At 39.3% G+C, this 19,826-nt stretch overlaps 1 protein-coding gene across 1 annotated transcript in view; it reads right to left on the reverse strand.

Annotated features, from left to right (window-relative positions):
* The window catches only part of cd109 (CD109 molecule), a 20,989-nt gene extending 8,604 nt beyond the window's left edge, over positions 1 to 12,385 (reverse strand). Inside the window, exons 1-20 of the mRNA XM_059513434.1 lie at positions 12,234 to 12,385; positions 11,155 to 11,321; positions 10,489 to 10,517; positions 10,173 to 10,409; positions 8,421 to 8,546; positions 8,203 to 8,242; positions 8,041 to 8,122; positions 7,875 to 7,968; positions 7,302 to 7,425; positions 7,061 to 7,170; positions 5,915 to 6,190; positions 5,723 to 5,821; positions 5,585 to 5,647; positions 4,523 to 4,699; positions 3,292 to 3,444; positions 2,778 to 2,867; positions 2,633 to 2,702; positions 779 to 881; positions 205 to 319; positions 4 to 117 (exon numbers count right to left, since the gene is read on the reverse strand). Coding sequence (XP_059369417.1) covers positions 4 to 117; positions 205 to 319; positions 779 to 881; positions 2,633 to 2,702; positions 2,778 to 2,867; positions 3,292 to 3,444; positions 4,523 to 4,699; positions 5,585 to 5,647; positions 5,723 to 5,821; positions 5,915 to 6,190; positions 7,061 to 7,170; positions 7,302 to 7,425; positions 7,875 to 7,968; positions 8,041 to 8,122; positions 8,203 to 8,242; positions 8,421 to 8,546; positions 10,173 to 10,409; positions 10,489 to 10,517; positions 11,155 to 11,321; positions 12,234 to 12,343 — 2,379 coding nt within the window. The 5' untranslated portion in view covers positions 12,344 to 12,385. The remainder of the gene's footprint in view (positions 1 to 3; positions 118 to 204; positions 320 to 778; positions 882 to 2,632; positions 2,703 to 2,777; positions 2,868 to 3,291; positions 3,445 to 4,522; positions 4,700 to 5,584; positions 5,648 to 5,722; positions 5,822 to 5,914; positions 6,191 to 7,060; positions 7,171 to 7,301; positions 7,426 to 7,874; positions 7,969 to 8,040; positions 8,123 to 8,202; positions 8,243 to 8,420; positions 8,547 to 10,172; positions 10,410 to 10,488; positions 10,518 to 11,154; positions 11,322 to 12,233) is intronic.
* Positions 12,386 to 19,826: the final 7,441 nt, after the last annotated feature.

The raw sequence follows: 19,826 nt of genomic DNA on the forward strand, positions 1-19,826 counted from the left end.
TACCTCCATATCTACATCCATATAGTTGAATAAACTGACTTCCAGCAGTAGCAGTTCCCCACGGATCAGGAACGCCGGGAGATTCAGTGACACGAAGAAATCTCGGAACACAGTCAACTGGGAAAGTAACTCCTTTTTAATAATCATTATCTGTATTATATATATTAAATGTGAATGACAGATAAATTGTACATGATGCGTCACCTCTGCAGGAGCGCTGATGCCCAAACCCAGATTCTCTGACATCACGATGGCAAAGGCCACCCAGGAGGTCAAGCTGTCTGGCACGGTGAACTGGAAGGACTCCAAGACAGAATTACTGTAACATAATTAAGAACAGACACAAATTAGCAAATTGTTGACATAAAGCAAACGTCCATAGAAGCTCAGATCATTCTTAGGGTGACTTTAGATCAAAGAAATTAATACTTTTATTCCGCAAGGGTGCATTAAATTGATCACAAGTGACAGTAAAGATATGTATAATAATAAAAAAAGAATAAATAAATACTGTTCTTTTTTAACTTTCTGGAAAAAATTCATCTCATGGTTTACACAAAAATATGAAGCAGCACAACAATCAAGCAATTCAGCATATTAGAACAATTTCTGATAGATCGTGTGACATTAAAGCCTGCAGTAATGATGCTGAAACAAACATTGCTTCCCTTATTGCCATCTAGGAATAACAACTGGGATATTAAATAGATCTCCTGTGTGATTTCTTGTTATTTACAAGTTTAAATCAGCTGGAAGACAGACATATATATCCTCATACCTCACGTTTGCATCCAGCCATATCCAGGTTTCAGGAAAGTCTGCTCGCTTTCTGGGCTCCTGAAAAGCACTGCTATCCTGCAGATTCATGAAGTGTTCCTGCACTGCAATGGAACATATGTGCATTAGTGACTAAATTATTATAAAAAGGCAAGACATTACTGGCAAAACAACAGTTTTTTCATGTACTGGTCAGTTTCAAGATTTTACTCTATCTGGCATGATTTCATTTCTTTTAGAGCAGTGGAAATAAATCACTTGAAATACACAATTTAGTGTTTATTTTATTCCTACTGTAACTATAGTCTACAGACATTGCAGAAATACTTATCTAGGAATATATATATATATATATATATATATATATATATATATATATATATATATATATATATATATATATATATATATATATATATATATATGAAAGAATATAGTAAAGATGTCTTTTATGCTTAGTTTGTTTGAACAAAAATAGAGTAAAACAGTGATATTGTGAAATGTTTTTACAACTTAATATAACTGTTTTCAGTTTTAATATATTTTAAAAAAAGTAATTTATTCCTGTGATGTGCAGCTGTATTCTCAGCATCATTACTTCAGTCTTCAGTGACTACGTTTACATGCTGTTAAAATTCGGGTTATGGTCGGGTTAAGGTCACTATTTGGGTTTCTGAAACATTCGGGATAACCCGTTTACATGCGTGAGCAGAGAGAGTTACCAATCCCGATGTAAACGGCGACGCACGGTTAGCGTCTGGACGTACGGACAACAAGACGCAATATGCGTCATTTCCGATTCTTCTTCCTGTATCCAAAGACAACAACAACAACAGCAGCAGCAGGCAGATAATGAATAGTTTGGGGCAGATAGCGATAGTCTTTGTTTGCGCTTTGGCGCTGGTACTGATCCACCAGCAGCACTTGACACTACTGTGCCTCTATACTGCACGCAGCGTTTTTTTATGCGCCGTATCTACTCAAAAGACCAAGATTCCTTGCGAATAGAACATGCGCAGAACACACATTTTGATGGGGATATGCCGAAACGCGTTTACAAGACCAAATATTCGGGTTAGAAAAGGGGTACCCCAGGTATAATATATGAGCATATCCGGGTTTTTGCCGGTGTTTACATGTCCGTGCGCGACCGGGTTATTGCTAATATCCCGGTTTTGAACGGGTTATTGGCTGCATGTAAACGCAGTCAGTGTCACATGATCTTCAGAAATCATGAAAATATACGGATTTGCTGCTCAAGAAACAATTCTGATTATTTTCGGTGTTGATATAGATTATAGCGCATATCTGATTTCTCAAAATTAGTTTTTCTTACATAAATCGAACTGATTAGTTATATTCATATCTATAATTGGAAGATTTTTACAAAGAGGATTGTTCATATACAATTAACCTGATTTATATCATTAACATTTTAGTCCTTTAAAACAAGGATTTTGTTGTTGTTGTTTTTTTGGCTGTTGACAGTATCATCTGATTTATGGAGTGATAAAAACAGAGAATGAAAACCCTTCCGTAGAAACCTTTAACTTGGCAGAATGAAACAAGAATTTTGAACTTGGCTTTATGTATTTCTTGAGAAGTATGCTAATTAGTGCACATTTAACTACATAATGCCTAATTTGCATAATATTTCATACAAAATCCCATGTCTTTATGTACTGTGATGAGTTGGCTTTGGAAATACGATGATATATCAATTATCGATATATCAATTATCCCCTTTTCACCTCAGGAATAAGTTCAAAACTCATCAACATGACTCTGTTTTGATTGGTTGCCAGGGTGCTGGTTATGATGTTCTGAGTGGTTGCTAGGGTACATTCAGACTTACGGAACGGAGTGAATAATTGACTTCTTTCCTGATTCAGCTTGGCATCGGTCAGAACCGTGACACCGCACGTCTGCAGAATAAAACAACAACTGTAAACCCTTTGCAGACAAGTGATACGTGTTCTGTTCCTGAGATAAAAATCTACCATGAATATGGAATATGGATCTCCCATTATCACGCTGCTGTAATCCGCATGGGTCATCTCGCTGCTATACGACATGAATTCCTCCAGCACCTGAAAAACAACCCAGAAGCTCATGTTGCTGATCTTAGATTCATTTCGCTCAGTTTTTGTCATATGAATAGAACAAGCCGCTGTTTGGCCATCACAAACCAAACAACACAATGCTGTCTGTAGCATCAAACCTGTTCACCTAGTTCTGATAAACACAGCTCCTCTCAGTTTCTTTCTTTTGTCTAAAAGTGAAATACGGGTGTGGTGCCGGCGTTTGGTTACATCGAATGACCACTTTTAGTTATCATGTGATCTTTCTGTGGGAAAAACAATCGTCTGAATATCCCAAAGATGAATTCCCATAATTTAAAACTCAATACACTGAACAAGATAAGAAATGAGGTGAGAAACCCGGAAAACAAAAGATCTCTATATTGCCCCGTGTTGATGTCAATGATCTCGAGCCTGTTTAAGATCATATTACCGTCTTCTCTGTGATGCCATTGTCTTTGCTGGAGTCCAATGCTGCTTTGTCCACCACCAGAATTCCCAGCAGAGATCCGGGCTCGGATACAGACACGGAGAGAGAGACAGAACCTGCTGGTTCAGCACGATCCTGACTCCAGCTCAGAGATACCTGCAAATGAGATCAAGTATCATTATTATAATGACACTACAACCCATTTGACTTCAGTAATGTGAGAAATTTCAGAGTGAAAAACTACAATAATTCAAATGTCAAATGACTGCATTTAATACCGATTTAAACTACAAAACATTTTATTGCAAAAGATGTGATTAAATGTCCAAAAACATTACATTATACATAGTATATTCATTCACAATTTGTATGATATAAATATATAATGTAAATGATACATATTATTTATAGCACAATTTCATAAAAATTAAGTCATTTTAAGATTAGTCTTTAATTATAAGTACAAATCAGTTTTTGTACTTATTTTGCACAAATTTGAAAGAAATTTGCTTTAGCTTCTGTAAGATCCTGTAATATTCTAGTCCTTTCTGTAACATTTCAGACCATTGTGAGACTAGTCATCAATCATACAGTGTACACATGGCTCACTTTTGGAAGCTGCTTATTTGAAACTGTTGTTAGCTCAGTATTAATCATGTACAGTGACATTTGTATGCATGCATGAATAATTACAGATTAGTTTGTTTACATTGTCAACATATTTGCTTTATTTTTAATGGGCACTGTTAATGATGCATTAAAAGTTATGTAATTTTCCTATTTAGGATGTCAAAATTCATAAAGAAACATTAAAAATAAAAGTGAAACTTGTCTTAAAATGGACATATGTGTGACCTCGGAGCACAAAACCAGTCTGAAGTCACTGGGGTATATTTTTAGCATTAGCCAAAAAATCATTGTATGGGTCAAAATGATCGATTGTTCTTTTATGCCAAAAAATCAGTAGAATATTAAGTCAAAATCATCTTCCTTGTATATATCAAAACTTATTTTTTGATTGGTATTATGCATGGCTAAGAACCTCATTTGGACAACTTTAAAGGTGATTTTCTCAATATTTAGATTTTTTTGCACCCTCAGATTCCAGATTTTCAAATAGTTGTATTTTGGCCAAATATTGTCAGATTCTAATAAACCTTATCAATGGAAAGATTACTTATTCAGATGATGGTTGAAGATGGTTGAAGACAAGTCTATCATGCTGAACTCTTACCGTGTTTCTCAGGACTTGTGTGAAAGTAACTTGCACAGCATCATTGACGATCTCTCCATCTGGAAGCGTGTGGTACACCACCACACAAGCCGATGGAGTCCAAGAGTGATCTGTGTTCAGACTGAAGGAGGAGGAATTTACCGTCCCAGCATCCACCACCCGACCGCGGGACATCACCTGCAGAACACATCCATCAACATTCTCACAGATGTCATTAACAGGACACCCTTTTGTGCTTAAACATATTGTATGTGCACTTGTAGAGTACTTCTAATCTTAAAAGTATGTTTATAAACAACTATACATATAATATTAGATACAAAAAGTAGCCTATAAAATAAAAATGTTTTAATAATTTTTAAATATTTTTTTAGAAATGTTTTGTTGTGCTTTAAAGAAGTACTAACATACTAAAACACAACCAAAGCATTTCATTATGTTTAATTTAACTAGTGTTCTATTCAATATTAAATTTAAAGTTGGTAAATATACTACATTTTAAATGAACTACATAGCAATTTCATCTTTACAGATATGTGATATAATGATAAAAAAAATTTATATATTTAAATGCATGCTTAAAAACATGCTTTTTTTTGTACTGGACTTAGTGACATGATTTAACAGATTAAACACCACTTAGTCTGCAATGCAAAATAAATGTCTGTTTTTTTTTCAAAATATATATAAAAAAAAACAAAATAAAATCATATATAATTAATACACTATTAATATAAACATTAATATTTATTAATATGCAAAATAATACATTTGCAGGTTCACGTTCTTCACAAATACATTTAATGTATTACAAATAATTAAATATAATTCCAGAAAAAAAAATTCTATATACATTTCTAAATTAATAATGAATTCTAAATAAATTGCAGAATTGCTGAATTTAAACCCTTCATGTAATCTCCAACTTCAAAAAGGTTATTTAAACGTAACAAACGTCTTATTGATTGACAAATTGAAGTTTCTCTTACAGATTTAAGCAGTACTGGTTACATTTTTCTTTTTTTTAAATGGACGTGGTGTCACTTTATCCAAAGTACTTACAAGGTAGTGAAATTCTGCCAGGTTAAAATTGCTCTCCAAAGTCAAAAACAGCGGCTGTCCAACCTGCAAAAGTCACTCTGTCAGTAAAGACACAATGAAAACAAAAATAGCAGCATGAAACACAAACAGCTTGAGTACCTGAGGCTCACTGTCTCTGTGAAGCTGTATGTAGGATCTGCTCAGTGAAGAATAACTCCTGTAGAGCTGGAGACGCTGGACTGTGTCTTCAAACCGGGCCTGAAAGCAACATCAGGAGGAAGAAAGGTCAACATGCTTGCACATGCATATTAGATATAAAGGCAGTGGAAAGCGTGCATGAAGTGTTCACACCTCTATATCAAGCGTGGCAACACTGTCAGAGAGTTGAATCTGGAAAGACATCACGCCATCAGCAGTAACAGGGAGATCCATATCTTCGACTGGAATATCGTAAACGGTAAAGAAGTTGGTTGTCGGTTCGTAGATCGTTGTGCGAGGCTCTGGGGATTCTTCGCTGTCCCACATCCAGGTCCAAGGGCTGAAGTCGCTCTGGGTCACCGCCAGCCGCACGCTTCTGCTCTGCTCCTCAGCTGACAGCGGCCGGCTGTCATAGGTGCTTAACTTCAGCTTAGAAAATACAAATATGAAAACAAAAAGAAAAGATGAATCTGTCGGTCATGTCAGGTCATATTTCACAAAAATTAAGCATTTATATAAATAAACAAAAAACAAAAACAAATCAATAAATACAAGAAAATGCATAAAGAAAGCAAAACTGTATTGTTCTCTTTTTTTTCTTTTTTTTTTTTTTTTGCATAATGACATTAAAATCCTTTAACTAATCCTTTAAATGAAGCCTTGAACCATTGCTCTTTTTTCTTTTTTTTTTTCTTTTTTTTGCGTTGTGGCATCATTTTCATGACAATTAACACGCCTCAACTGTCCTTAATTTGAGAAATATTGATATATTATTTAAATACTGACATTAATGTGAACAATAATAATAAAACATTAAAAAATCCACTGAGAAAACCTCAGGATGATGTGTTGAATACGGATGAACTAGATGCTGTCGAACACAATTGAGATTTTTAGTCTGTTTTCCAAGTGGGTTTACTGTCAATAATGTGTAATTATATCTTATTTAAATCTGTATTATTAACAAATCATTATGGGTTTTTGTACTATGGTAATTTTGTGTAATAAAGAAAAAGTGTAAGTAAAATATGCCTGCATTATGGCAATGATACATAGATACATCACACAATTTTAGTTAATTGTCATTAAAGTAATGTCACATTGCATTCAAGCTCTCAGCACCGGGCTCAATATTAACTCTTAATGTAAAAAAAGGCTTAATTTTTTGAGTATATATATAATACAACTGTTTATTTTTCTTTTGATTTTAAGGTGAAACATGACTTCCTGATTCACCCAGTTTAACCTTAACCTATGGACTGAAATGTAACACTTTTTTTGTTTTTGTTCTGTCGTTACCTGAGCAGTGAAGGTCATGGAGGGTTTTATGATCTGTGGATGCTGCAGAAATTCCAGATTGTATTTATTCTTCACAATAGAAACCCTCGCGCTGCTGTTGTAGGAAAACCCTACAGAAAGAGAAATGAAAATCACCTCAAATTGAACCTTAAAGGACATCTAGATTTGAGTATTAATTTGAATGAAGTTTAGTTCATGTTATTAATGTCTGATAGCCAAGTACAGGCAGGACGAGACGCACCTGTAGCATCTGTGACATTCACGATAATGTCGACATATTCACTGGGCCCATATTCATCGTTATAGGAATATGTGTACTTTTTGGAGTACCGCAGATCAAATGTGAGAGCAGCAGAACCGTCGATCTATACCAGAGATCATGAGTCTGATTAACAGTTAATAAAACTTTTCATTTAAATTCAATGCATGGGATTATAAATAGGGATGTAACAATATATCGGCCAATAATCGGTACCAACCGATATAGTCAATTATCTGCAATTATCTATTAAAGCAATTATAATGCACTAAAGCAGGGCCCCTTAACGCTGGATTTATTTATCAAATGAACCACCTGTAGTTCAAGCCAAGGTTGCCAGGTGCGCAATTTTTTAGTGTCACCAAAATTAGTTTGTAATGCACTGCCACCTCCCATCCAATTATTGCAAAGAGTGTTTAACCTGTATGTGAGTGTGATTATAATATAAAATAAATAAATAGCAATTAATATAATAGATTTGTTGTTCATCAGTATTGGCTAAAAATCGGTTCATCCTTTTACAGATGTAGATGTTTCTTCTTAAACTGTACTCACTGTTTCTTTAAGTTGGTAACTCTTCTCAAGGCCACCGAAAAAGTGGACATATGTGACAGACATCATCCCACTGACAGACTTCCCATAAAAATACCTTGGAAGCAAGAAAGTATAAATTTGATGTTTCTTTAAAAAAATCAGACTACCGCTCAGAACAAACACTCACTTGGCTGTGACCTTCCCGGTCAGTATGTCTTCATAATGAAGGGTGGAGGGGACGTCCACCATCACCTCGAATTTAGGCAGCACTGTAAACAAATGCTATTAAAGTCTGCGGTCTTGACAAAACATAGATCATAAAAGATATGCAGCGTATGTGAAGTCTCACCATAGTAGTCCACAGTGAACACTCTCTCGTGCACAACATCCTGCATGGTTATTTATAATAACAGAAACAGAATTTCATGTCAAACATTTATACTTTAGACTTACGGGTCTGACGTGAAGTAAGTGTTGTGCTTGCTAATTGATTTTTCCTGCATAGTTTGAATAATAGGCAACAACTTTAAAAAAGTACCTTTCCTCTCAAGTTTTTACACAGCTCACCTTGATTCCAGCTATAATTTTCCACGAGCCGAGCGGCGGGTTCTGAGAGAGGTTCAGCTCTTTGGAAACAACACCTAGAAAACCATCCACAGACAGCCACTGTCGAATCAAATTCCCCTTGGGATCCTGTCCACGTTTAAAACACAAAAACAACCCATATATTTCATTATGATGTATCTGTTCATTTTCTAGTTCTAAATGTGTTAGGTCACTTTTGACTGCCAAGGAGCATTAGAACATATTAATATTAATAATAATGTTTAATTTGTGGTTATTATCATGGTTTAATTATATCCCCGTGGAGTGGGTTTTTTTCATAATCAAATTTTCATAAGGGATGTGTTGCCAGGTTAACCAAAAAAAGTAATAGGCTATATTTGCACCTTTAGAGGACACACAGCATGAATATAGAGATACATTTTTGATTGCTTTAACGGAGCATTGGATAGTTTCCATAAAGGTCTAGATCAACTTTTTGGGGTTTAGAGCCAGATTTGTGTTTCTGTATGTGAAATCTTTCTAGCAGAAAACACAAATGAGTGTTTTGCTAGTGTTTTGTTATATTTTGCTACACTCTTCTGAGTCAAACAATCCAAAGAAAACATCTTTAAATGTTGTTGCTTTTACGATTATGGTATTATATGTACTGTAATAATTGTCTGATGAATAAGTTCAAATAAAAAGCTATTTTAATGAATTATGAGTATGTTATACCTATTAATAAAGACTTAATATGACATGAAATTGTCTATCATAAATGCAAAAATATTGATGCAAAAGTTGTGACTTTATACAACATTTAAGTAAATTTTTTAAACACAATATTGTCTGTTTTTGCTCAGCTTTGCCAACGGAAATATCACCTATAAAGCCAGAGCAGAACTATTGTGAATCTCTGAGCAACACAGTGGTGTTTTGTTTCTGAATGAATGATTCAGTGGTCCATTCATGAAAAGAGCTGTTTATTCCTGAATCAATCAGCAGTTTGAACGAATTGAATGAATGAACACAAATAAATAAAGAAAGGGACAGTTCACCCAGAAAGTGAAAATTATGTCATCATTTACTCACCCTCATGTAATTTCAAACCTATATGACCTATTTTCTTTTGTGTAACATAAAAGAAGATATTTAAATAAATGTTGGTAACCAAACTCTTTGGAGTAGGCCTACCAATGACTTTCATTGTATGAACCAAAAATACTAAGATGTTACACAAATGTCCTTATTTTATGTTTATGTTAGGTTGTTGTAGCCTAAATGTTTTTGTGCAATAAATGTTATGCTGAAACATTTTTTCTTTCTAAAGCAAGTTATGTCTACTTGATATTTTTCTAATTTAACACAATAATGGCTTTAAATGATCTTTTGTGTTTATTTTCACAGCCATATTTAATTTGTGATTAATTACACAAATTAATCGCCACATCATATAATTAATTAAATTACAATTTTTAATCAACTGACATCCCTAATTAACACATATATATATATATATATATATATATATATATATATATATATATATATATATATATATATATATATATATATATATATATATATATATATATATATATATATATATATATATATATATATATATTATTTATAATTGTTTTTGCATTTAATGTATTTATTAACCATTTTATAAAGCAATATGCCCAGTGAATCTTGGCCATACAATAAATTTAGAACAACTAAGAGGGTTTTAGACTTATCGCTTTATTGCCAAAGACTGCAGACACCCACCCTGATAAAAATATCGATCTGACCCTTGTGCGGATTTCCTTCAGGTGTAACCAATACAACCCGAAATTTCACCGTCTGTCCTGGTTGGTAGTTGTTCTTGTCAGTCTGGATAAAGACCGACATGCACTTGGGACTGAAGACCATTGTGGTGGAGTTGGAGAACACTTGATTAGTGCCAACAAACCCCTTAACATCCAGCTGATATGGATCCCAGTAACTCATGTCATCAGAAAAGACCTGCGGAGGGAAAATAACACAAAGTGAACCCTGCAGCTCTGTTCTGATTCATTCATGAAATGACAGTCTTGATACTCACAGGGGGAAGAGCCAGCAGTCTGGTAGAGCCTTAAAAACGAAAGCAGAGCAGACATGAATGTAATGTTCAAACAACACTAGTTTGAACAGGGTGGAGATGTATATTGTATAATATCATATAGGGCATTCTAATAAGGTCACTTTTCCAGTTTGACATTGTGATTTTGAATGTAAATGTAGGTAAACACTGTGTTAGACAAATAATGTCTTTAGGATTGAATAAAGTGCATTGCATCTCAGGCTAAATTAATACATCTGAATACATGTTAATAATTTTTAAATGATGTAAGCTATAAACTTCAAAAACAACAAGGTGCTTTTAAGAAACAATTTAATACAGATTTTCTACATAGATTAGCTTTTTATTTATTAATTGTCCCCTATTTAAGCATAACATTAAATAAACTAAATAATTAAATGAAATTTTTTTAAAAATTATCTGCGTAAGAGTTCAATTCTGATAAAAAAATACAAAAATAACATTAAATAAATTAAAAATAAACCAAACCCAAGATTAGCAAACAGTATATGTTGGTTTTGTCAAGCTAACATAATACATGTTTTGCATATGTATATGAGATATGCAAATGTGGGATGAGCCATGCAGGCCCTAATTCAATGCAATGCAATAAAATAACCCAATAAAAGTCACATGATGGTGATTTACCTGCTGGGATGGTGCTCTCTGTTTGAGCCACACTGCTGTTTCCGTGGATGAGTTCAGCCGTGACTTTGATGGGATACTCTGCCAGAATGGTGACTGATAAAGAGGTCGGAACGCCACAGCGCAGGACTTCAGAGACGGATATGAGATAGGAGGGATTCTGTGCTGGGCTGAAATAATAAAAAAATATATATATATCTTACTTCCCATAGGATTATTATAGATGTACATTACATATGTGACTATATTCTACATTATATCATATCAGGACTTATTTTTTTCCAAACAACAAAGTCTAAACAGCTCGTTTTATATCAGAAACTACTGGTCCAAATGTTGTAGGTTTTTTTTTTTTGTTTGTTTTTTATTCACTTTTATTCAGCAAGGATGCATTAAATTGATCAAAAGTGGCAAAAAAGTCATTTATTTTTTGCAAACGACTAAAAAAAATCCTGAATGAATATTGAGCAACACAACTGTTTTCAACGTTGATAATAATCAGAAATGTTTCTTGAGCTGCAAATCAGCATATTATACTGATTTCTGAAGATCATGTGACACTGAAGACTGGAGGAATGATGCTGAAAATACAGCTGTGCATCACAGAAATAAATTACATTCTAAAAATATAGATAATATTTCTGTTTTTACTGTGTTTTTTTATCAAATGAATGCAGCCTTGGTGAACAGAAGAGTCTTATTTTAATTTATTGAAAAAAAATCTAGATAAAGTGCAGATTTAGAATATTTGGCAATAAAACTGGTTTTGGTAATAATAAATGCAATAATTTTCTATCAAGGTTTTTCGCATGCTAAAAATGTCAATATCAGTTAATTCCTAAAAACCTGAAAACCCTTAATACAAAAACAAAAGTACGAGAAAAACAGAGAACTCAGACAATATTCAAAACAACTGACACTGAATACACTCATGAAAATATACCCGTCTTTTTGTAGTAATCATAGTTAAATTGTGGTATTCCTAGAAGGCCTAATACAATTTTTTAACATTATAATAACCTTTTCAAGTACAAGTAATAAACAGTTTACTTTTTTTTAATAGGACTGTAAATTGAACAAACCTCGGCTTGGTTACAGTTCCACGGCAGAGTAATAAACTTGCCAGGACTCCAAAAACTTGAAGCAACTCCATTGCAGGTGTGACACTCGAGTGAAAGCAGTAACTGAGCATCTGAGTCTAACACATGCTTTTAAAGAGCCATCCAACACCTGATCCTGCATCACTCCACCTACACACCTGAGAGAATAAAAGCCTATTCTCTGGACAAGGAAGGGACTATATAACATGTCTGAGAGGAGCTAACAAAGCAAAGAGAAAACAATCAATGACTCTCAAACCAAATGAAACTGCAATGAATTGTGAGGATTAAATTCAGGAGGAAATGTAGTGTCTAAAAATACTGTTGTACTCAACTATTAATATGATCTGTTGTGTAATAAGGAAGAGCTAGGATCCAAGTGCAATGAAAGAGTTTATTAAGAGAGCGACGACACAAGTCTCTGTAAAACGGGAACACAGGTTGCTGCAGGTTATGCAGGGAAAAGGTCACTCAGAACAGAAACGGCAAATAGCTAAGAACAAAGGATAGATCACGGGACGGTCTCCGTAGAGGGTCCTCGATGAATGGGTAAGGGGCTCTCTCTGAATTAGTGAACGGCAGGAATGCAGCAGGTTAACAGGGAGACCGGCTAGCGGAGCCTTGACCTCTTGTTCCCACGTATTGGGCGGCCGCAATGCTCTGAGCGCTGCTCAGGTAGATCCTCGACAGCGGGAGGGCTGGACACAGTAGAAGAGAGGTTAATAGGCAGTGATAAGGTGTAGCTGACCTGAACCTGACTGTAGCCAGGACTGTGACAAGACAAGACGGATACAGCAGGGTTTGTAGAAAGCCACCAGCATCATACTCCGATGAAATAATCCGACAACTGGCAAGAAAACAGAGGACATTAAATAGCAAGTGAGTTAGAGAGGGAACAGGTGGAAAGGATCAGCGAAAAGGCTACAAATGAGAAACAGCTGAAGAGGGAAAGGGAAAGAGCGAGGTAATGACCAGCAGAGGGAGGAAAAGGAAAGGAGAGACAGAGAGGAGAACCAGACTCATAACAGTGCCCCCCCCTCAACGAGCGCCCCCTGGCGCTCCCAAGGGAGGGGTCTGGCGGTTCCGGAGGAAATCATCAATGAGAGAGCGATCCAGGACGTCCCGGGAGGGTACCCAGCTTCTCTCCCCAGGACCGTAACCCTCCCAATCTACTAAGAATTGATGGCCACGACCGCGACGACGCATATCAAGAATCTTGCGTACAGTGTAGACAGACGTGCCAACGGCCTGAATAGGAGGAACGGAAACACGAGAAGGAACGCGAACGACTGATTTAATGCAGGAAACGTGAAAAACCGGGTGAATGCGCCGGAGCTTAGGAGGAAGCCTCAACCTTACCGTGACAGGATTAATGACCTTGGAAATCTGAAAAGGTCCGATAAAACGGGGAGCTAATTTACGAGACGGTGCCTGGAGAGGCAAATTGGTAGTGGAAAGCCACACCCGTTGACCACACACGTACCTAGGACTCTTGACGCGACGTTTGTTAGCATTGCTTAGAGTACGAGCCCTAGACTGACACAGGGATGCTCTCACCCGTCTCCATGTACCCTTACAGCGTTTAATAAAAGCCTGAACGGAGGGAACGTTGGACTTGGTCTCTTGCGAGGAGAACAGGGGGGGTTGGTATCCCAGACAACAGTGAAACGGCGATAGACCAGTAGCAGAGGACGGGAGCGAATTGTGAGCATATTCTGCCCAAGGTAATTGTTCGACCCACGAGGAGGGATTCCGAAACGCCAGGCTGCGCAGCAACCGGCCGACTATCTGGTTAGTGCGCTCCGCCTGCCCGTTGGTTTGGGGGTGAAAACCTGACGAGAGGCTGACGGACGCACCAATCAGACGACAGAATTCCTTCCAGAATTGAGACGCGAACTGGGGTCCCCTATCGGAAACTACGTCAGAGGGAAGCCCGTGATTCTTGAAAACGTGAGATACCAGTACTTGAGCGGTCTCCTTGGCAGAGGGGAGCTTAGGGAGCGGTATAAAGTGAGCGGACTTGGAAAACCGTTCTACCACCGTGAGAATAACAGTATTACCAGCCGAGGGAGGAAGGCCGGTAATAAAGTCAAGGCCAATGTGGGACCAAGGACGCGAAGGAATAGGAAGTGGTCTAAGGAGGCCGGCAGGCGGGGAGTGACCAGACTTAGTCTGAGCGCAAATAGCGCAAGAGGCCACGACGCGACGTACATCGGGTTCTAAAGTGGGCCACCAAAATCGTTGACGGACCGTAGCTAACGTGCCCCTAACGCCGGGGTGGGCAGTTAATTTGGAAGAGTGGGCCCACTGAATTACAGCCGAGCGAGCGGAAACCGGGACAAAAAGGAGGTCTTTAGGAACGTTACGCGGAGCAATCGAATGGGACAGTGCGCGCTTAACGAGCCTCTCTATACCCCAGACAGCTGCACCAATCACTCACCCCGGAGGGATTATCTCCCGGGGCGTGGGGATGTCGCCAGAGGGGTCAAATAGACGAGACAAGGAGTCTGGTTTGACGTTCTTAGAGCCAGGTCGATAGGAGATAGTAAAATCGAAACGAGCAAAAAATAACGACCAGCGTGCCTGGCGCGCATTGAGTCTCTTGGCAGAACGAATGTACTCTAGATTTCTATGATCAGTCCAGACTATGAACGGAACGGCAGAGCCCTCCAACCATTGTCTCCACTGGTCTAACGCTAAACGAATGGCCAGGAGTTCACGATCCCCCACATCATAATTCCGTTCCGCAGGTGAGAGGCGACGAGAAAAAAACGCGCACGGATGAATCTTATTATCAGAGTCTGAACGTTGAGAAAGAACGCCCCCAACGCCCGTCTCAGACGCATCAACCTCGACTATGAACTGTTTGGATACATCAGGGGTCATGAGAATGGGCGCGGAGGTAAATAGATGCTTTAAACGATCAAAAGCCCGCTGCGCAGACTCAGTCCACCTAAAGCTGGTCTTATTCGATGTGAGAGCGGTAAGGGGCGCGGCTATCTGGCTGAAATTGCGTATAAAGCGCCGATAGAAATTGGCGAATCCAAGAAAACGCTGCAACGCGACTCGCGACTCAGGAATGGGCCACTCGGTAACGGCTTGTACCTTACCGGGGTCCATGCTTATCCCCCCCGCAGAGATTACGGAACCAAGAAAGGTGACGGTGTGGGCATGAAACGTGCATTTCTCGGCCTTAACGAACAAACGGTTCTCCAGGAGGCGCTGGAGAACACGGCGAACATGCTGGACATGAACCTGGAGAGACGGCGAGAAAATCAGAATATCGTCTAAATAAACGAAGACGAAAATGTTAAGCATATCTCTCAGAACGTCGTTGATAAACGCTTGAAAGACTGCAGGTGCGTTGACGAGGCCGAATGGAAGCACCCGATATTCAAAGTGCCCAAGAGGGGTATTGAAAGCGGTCTTCCATTCGTCCCCCTCCCTTATGCGGATCAGATGATACGCACTACGCAAATCTAACTTAGTGAAGACCCTAGCCCCCTGTAAAAGCTCGAACGCGGATGCCATAAGCGGCAGGGGATAACGATTCTTAACAGTAATCTTGTTTAGCCCCCGGTAATCGATACAGGGCCGAAGAGAGCCGTCTTTTTTCTTTACAAAGAAAAACCCCGCACCTGCAGGCGAAGACGATGCGACAATTGTTCCCGCGGCTAACGAGTCTGACAGATAACTCTCTAGAGCTTTGCGTTCTGGACCCGTTAGAGAATACAAACTACCACGAGGGGGCGAAGTACCGGGCAACAGATCAATACTACAATCATAGGGACGGTGTGGAGGAAGAGAAGTGGCCCGGGACCGACTAAAGACCGCCCTCAGATCGTGATACACCTCCGGGACCCCAGTCAAATCGGCCAGCTCCTCCTGAAAGACAGAGATGGGAGAGACAGAAGGATTAGCGGATAACAGACAATTGACATGGCAAGACAGGTTCCATGACAGAATACTATTACTAGACCAATCGAGGTGAGGATTGTGTCTGGCTAACCAGGGGTGACCTAGAACTACCGGGGCATAAGGGGAATGAAAAATTAGGAAGGAAAGGGTCTCATGATGGTTACCAGAAACGGTTAGAGCTAACGGGATAAACTGAAGGTCGATACTGGGCAGAGGACTACCATCTAAAGCAAAAAGGGGTGTGGTCTGCTTACGGCTCCTCAACGGAATACCTTGTCTACGTGCCCAAGCTTCGTCGAGGAAATTCTCCTCCGCTCCAGAATCTATTAAAGCCTTGCATGAAACGGTGGTACCAGCCCAGCTCAAGGTTATAGGAATGGATGTGCAGGACGTGGACGAGGAGATCAAGGAAGTTGCGCTCGCCAGTACCCCCTCTTCTACTGGCAAGCGTTGGCTTTTACGGGGCAGTTCAAAACAAAGTGACTGGCCGATCCGCAGTACAGGCAAAGTCGATGGATAAGGCGCCGTTCTCTCTCCTTCGCTGATATACGCAGACCGCCCAGCTGCATCGGCTCTGGAACCGGAGTAGAGCGGGGAGGAGAAGTCGCTGCAGCCGTAGAACGGGAGGTGGAGTCGGCACCTCTGACGCGGCGACGTTGATCAAACCTCTTCTCCACCCGGATAGCGAGATCAATGAGTTGGTCGAGACTCGTAGGTAGCTCGCGGGCAATGACCTCATCCTTGACCTGAGCGCTCAGTCCCTCCAGAAAGCGAGCCGTGAGGGCGGTTTCGTTCCACCCGCAGGTGGTCGCGAGAGTACGGAACTCTATGGAGTAATCCACCACGGATCGTCCTCCCTGACGGAGTGAGGAAAGCTGACGGGAGGCCTCTTCACCATGGGCCGAACGGTCGAATACCCGCAACATCTCTCCCTTGAAAGTATCGAAGCGCATGGTATATTCCGCCCTCGCCTCCCACGCCGCTGCTCCCCAATTGCGTGCACGCCCAGTCAGAAGGGAGATGACATAGGCAACCCGGGCTCGCTCATGGGCATAGGTAGCTGGTTGGAGAGAGAAAACCACCTCACACTGCGTGAGAAACGGACGACACTGAGTGGGCTCTCCACTATAGCACGGGGGGTTATTCACACGCGGCTCCGGTGTCTCAGGCGTCCCAGGAGAGGGCGGAGTAGCTCTCCGGAGCAGCTGAACCTGGGTGGATAAATCAGATAGCTGAGCGGCCAGCGTCTCGACCACACGACGAGTAGCGGTAAGTTCCTCATCATGTCTTCCTAACATCGCTCCTTGCAGTTCGACAGCCGTGTGAATGGTTCTTTCCTTAGCTGGATCCATGTTGGTCGGATTATTCTGTAATAAGGAAGAGCTAGGATCCAAGTGCAATGAAAGAGTTTATTAAGAGAGCGACGACACAAGTCTCTGTAAAACGGGAACACAGGTTGCTGCAGGTTATGCAGGGAAAAGGTCACTCAGAACAGAAACGGCAAATAGCTAAGAACAAAGGATAGATCACGGGACAGTCTCCGTAGAGGGTCCTCGATCATGGCTGGACTGGCCATTGGGCATACCGGGCATTTGCCCGGTGGGCCGACGTGCTTTTTGGGCCGATATCTCATACTCATACTTTTTTTTTTTTTTTTTAAACGGCCCATAAAATTTGTACATTGGCGGCCCATTTGTTTTGTTTTGTTTTGCTTAATTGGCGGCAGCAGTGTCAGTGTCAGAGCGGCAGCAGTGTCAGTGTGTATCTGTAAAAAAAGATGGAGAAGAAACGCAAGGAATGTGCAGATAAATAGCGTGAAAAAATAGAACCAGGCCCTTAAAGCAGACACTGTAAACTGTGTCAAAATATATGTTTTCTGACCTTCATCAGCTCCTGTGGCAGATGATGATAGTGAGGACGGAGGATCAGGAGAGAGATGAGAAAGTGTAGAGCCTGCGGTAAGCATAACTACTTTCAAAACACTTAGGCCATGTCATGAGTGTAGATTATTTCCACATCTGCATAGTTGACGATTACCGCAAATCACTAGAAATTTAATAAGAGGCGTTTGTAAACCATGTTTTCCGCCAAAATAAAAGCTTGATGCAGTTTGCGTCAAAATAAAAGATCATGTGCTTATCTCTTTCAAGTATAGAAATTGGTACAACTAATTAAGAAAGTTTCCTTTATTTTTTGTGCATTTGTTTTACAAAATATGGCTATTACTGTCATTGGATTAATATTATAACTATTATTATGTATAGGTGTAATGTAAATAGACACTGTAACTAAAAGAGGTTTGAATTTTTCTTTGTTTAATTTGCACACTGAAAATGGGTTGGAGCTTTTAATTTTGAACTCTCAAAGTGCACCAGATTAATGAATTTAACATTAAAATGCACAAAATTTTCTCACGGGGGGCATGCCCCCGAACCCCCCTAGAAGGACCGAAGACACACCACCATAGTTTTAACAAAAATCCTGTAAGAAACACTGGTATTGCTATGCCAGAGCCGCTTATAGCTTGTTTTAGGATTCACCGCTGTGGAGTATAGTTCAACTGTATTAATATATATCAAATTTTGACTTATTTCATCTGTTAACTCTCACTCGTTCCTATACTCACTCATTACATGGCATTAGTGGTTTTAATGAATAGGAGTTGGTATGCATATAATTAAGGGCGTGCAAAGATGGGTGGTGTTTATGATCATATAGTGGGCCGGTCTGGGCAAAAATGCCCGGGCCGATTTTTTGTCCCAGTCCAGCCCTGTCCTCGATGAATGGGTAAGGGGCTCTCTCTGATTTAGTGAACGGCAGGAATGCAGCAGGTTAACAGGGAGACCGGCTAGCGGAGCCTTGACCTCTCGTTCCCACGTATTGGGCGGCCGCAATGCTCTGAGCGCTGCTCAGGTAGATCCTCGACAGCGGGAGGGCTGGACACAGTAGAAGAGAGGTTAATAGGCAGCGATAAGGTGTAGCTGACCTGAACCTGACTGTAGCCAGGACTGTGACAAGACAAGACGGATACAGCAGGGTTTGTAGAAAGCCACCAGCATCATACTCCGATGAAATAATCCGACAACTGGCAAGAAAACAGAGGACATTAAATAGCAATTGAGTTAGAGAGGGAACAGGTGGAAAGGATCAGCGAAAAGGCTACAAATGAGAAACAGCTGAAGAGGGAAAGGGAAAGAGCGAGGTAATGACCAGCAGAGGGAGGAAAAGGAAAGGAGAGACAGAGAGGAGAACCAGACTCATAACATGTTGTGCCGTTTTCATAAAAAAATTATACTTGTAAATCATTTAAATGTTTTAATGTAATATATGTTATGTAATTTTAATCTATACTTAATATCCGGTTTAAACAACCAAATAAATAAATATTAGTAAACCGTATTAAAATAATAATACATAATTCACATTAAAAGTATTAATGATTAAATAATAATTAAATAATAAGGACTCCTCTCACCCTGACCATAGACTGTTTAACCGCCTGCCCTCAGGAAAGAACCAGCAAATTTAGGAACAGGTTTTTCCCTACAGCTGTCTCCTTGCTGAACTCTAAATTATGTCCATAATACTACCTTATCTGTATATTTATTGTACATCTGTAACATATTGTAGACCTTGTATATTCTGTACTTACTGCTT

The sequence above is a fragment of the Carassius carassius genome, chromosome 27, assembly GCF_963082965.1.
Source record: "Carassius carassius chromosome 27, fCarCar2.1, whole genome shotgun sequence".
In the NCBI taxonomy this organism is placed as follows: domain Eukaryota; kingdom Metazoa; phylum Chordata; class Actinopteri; order Cypriniformes; family Cyprinidae; genus Carassius; species Carassius carassius.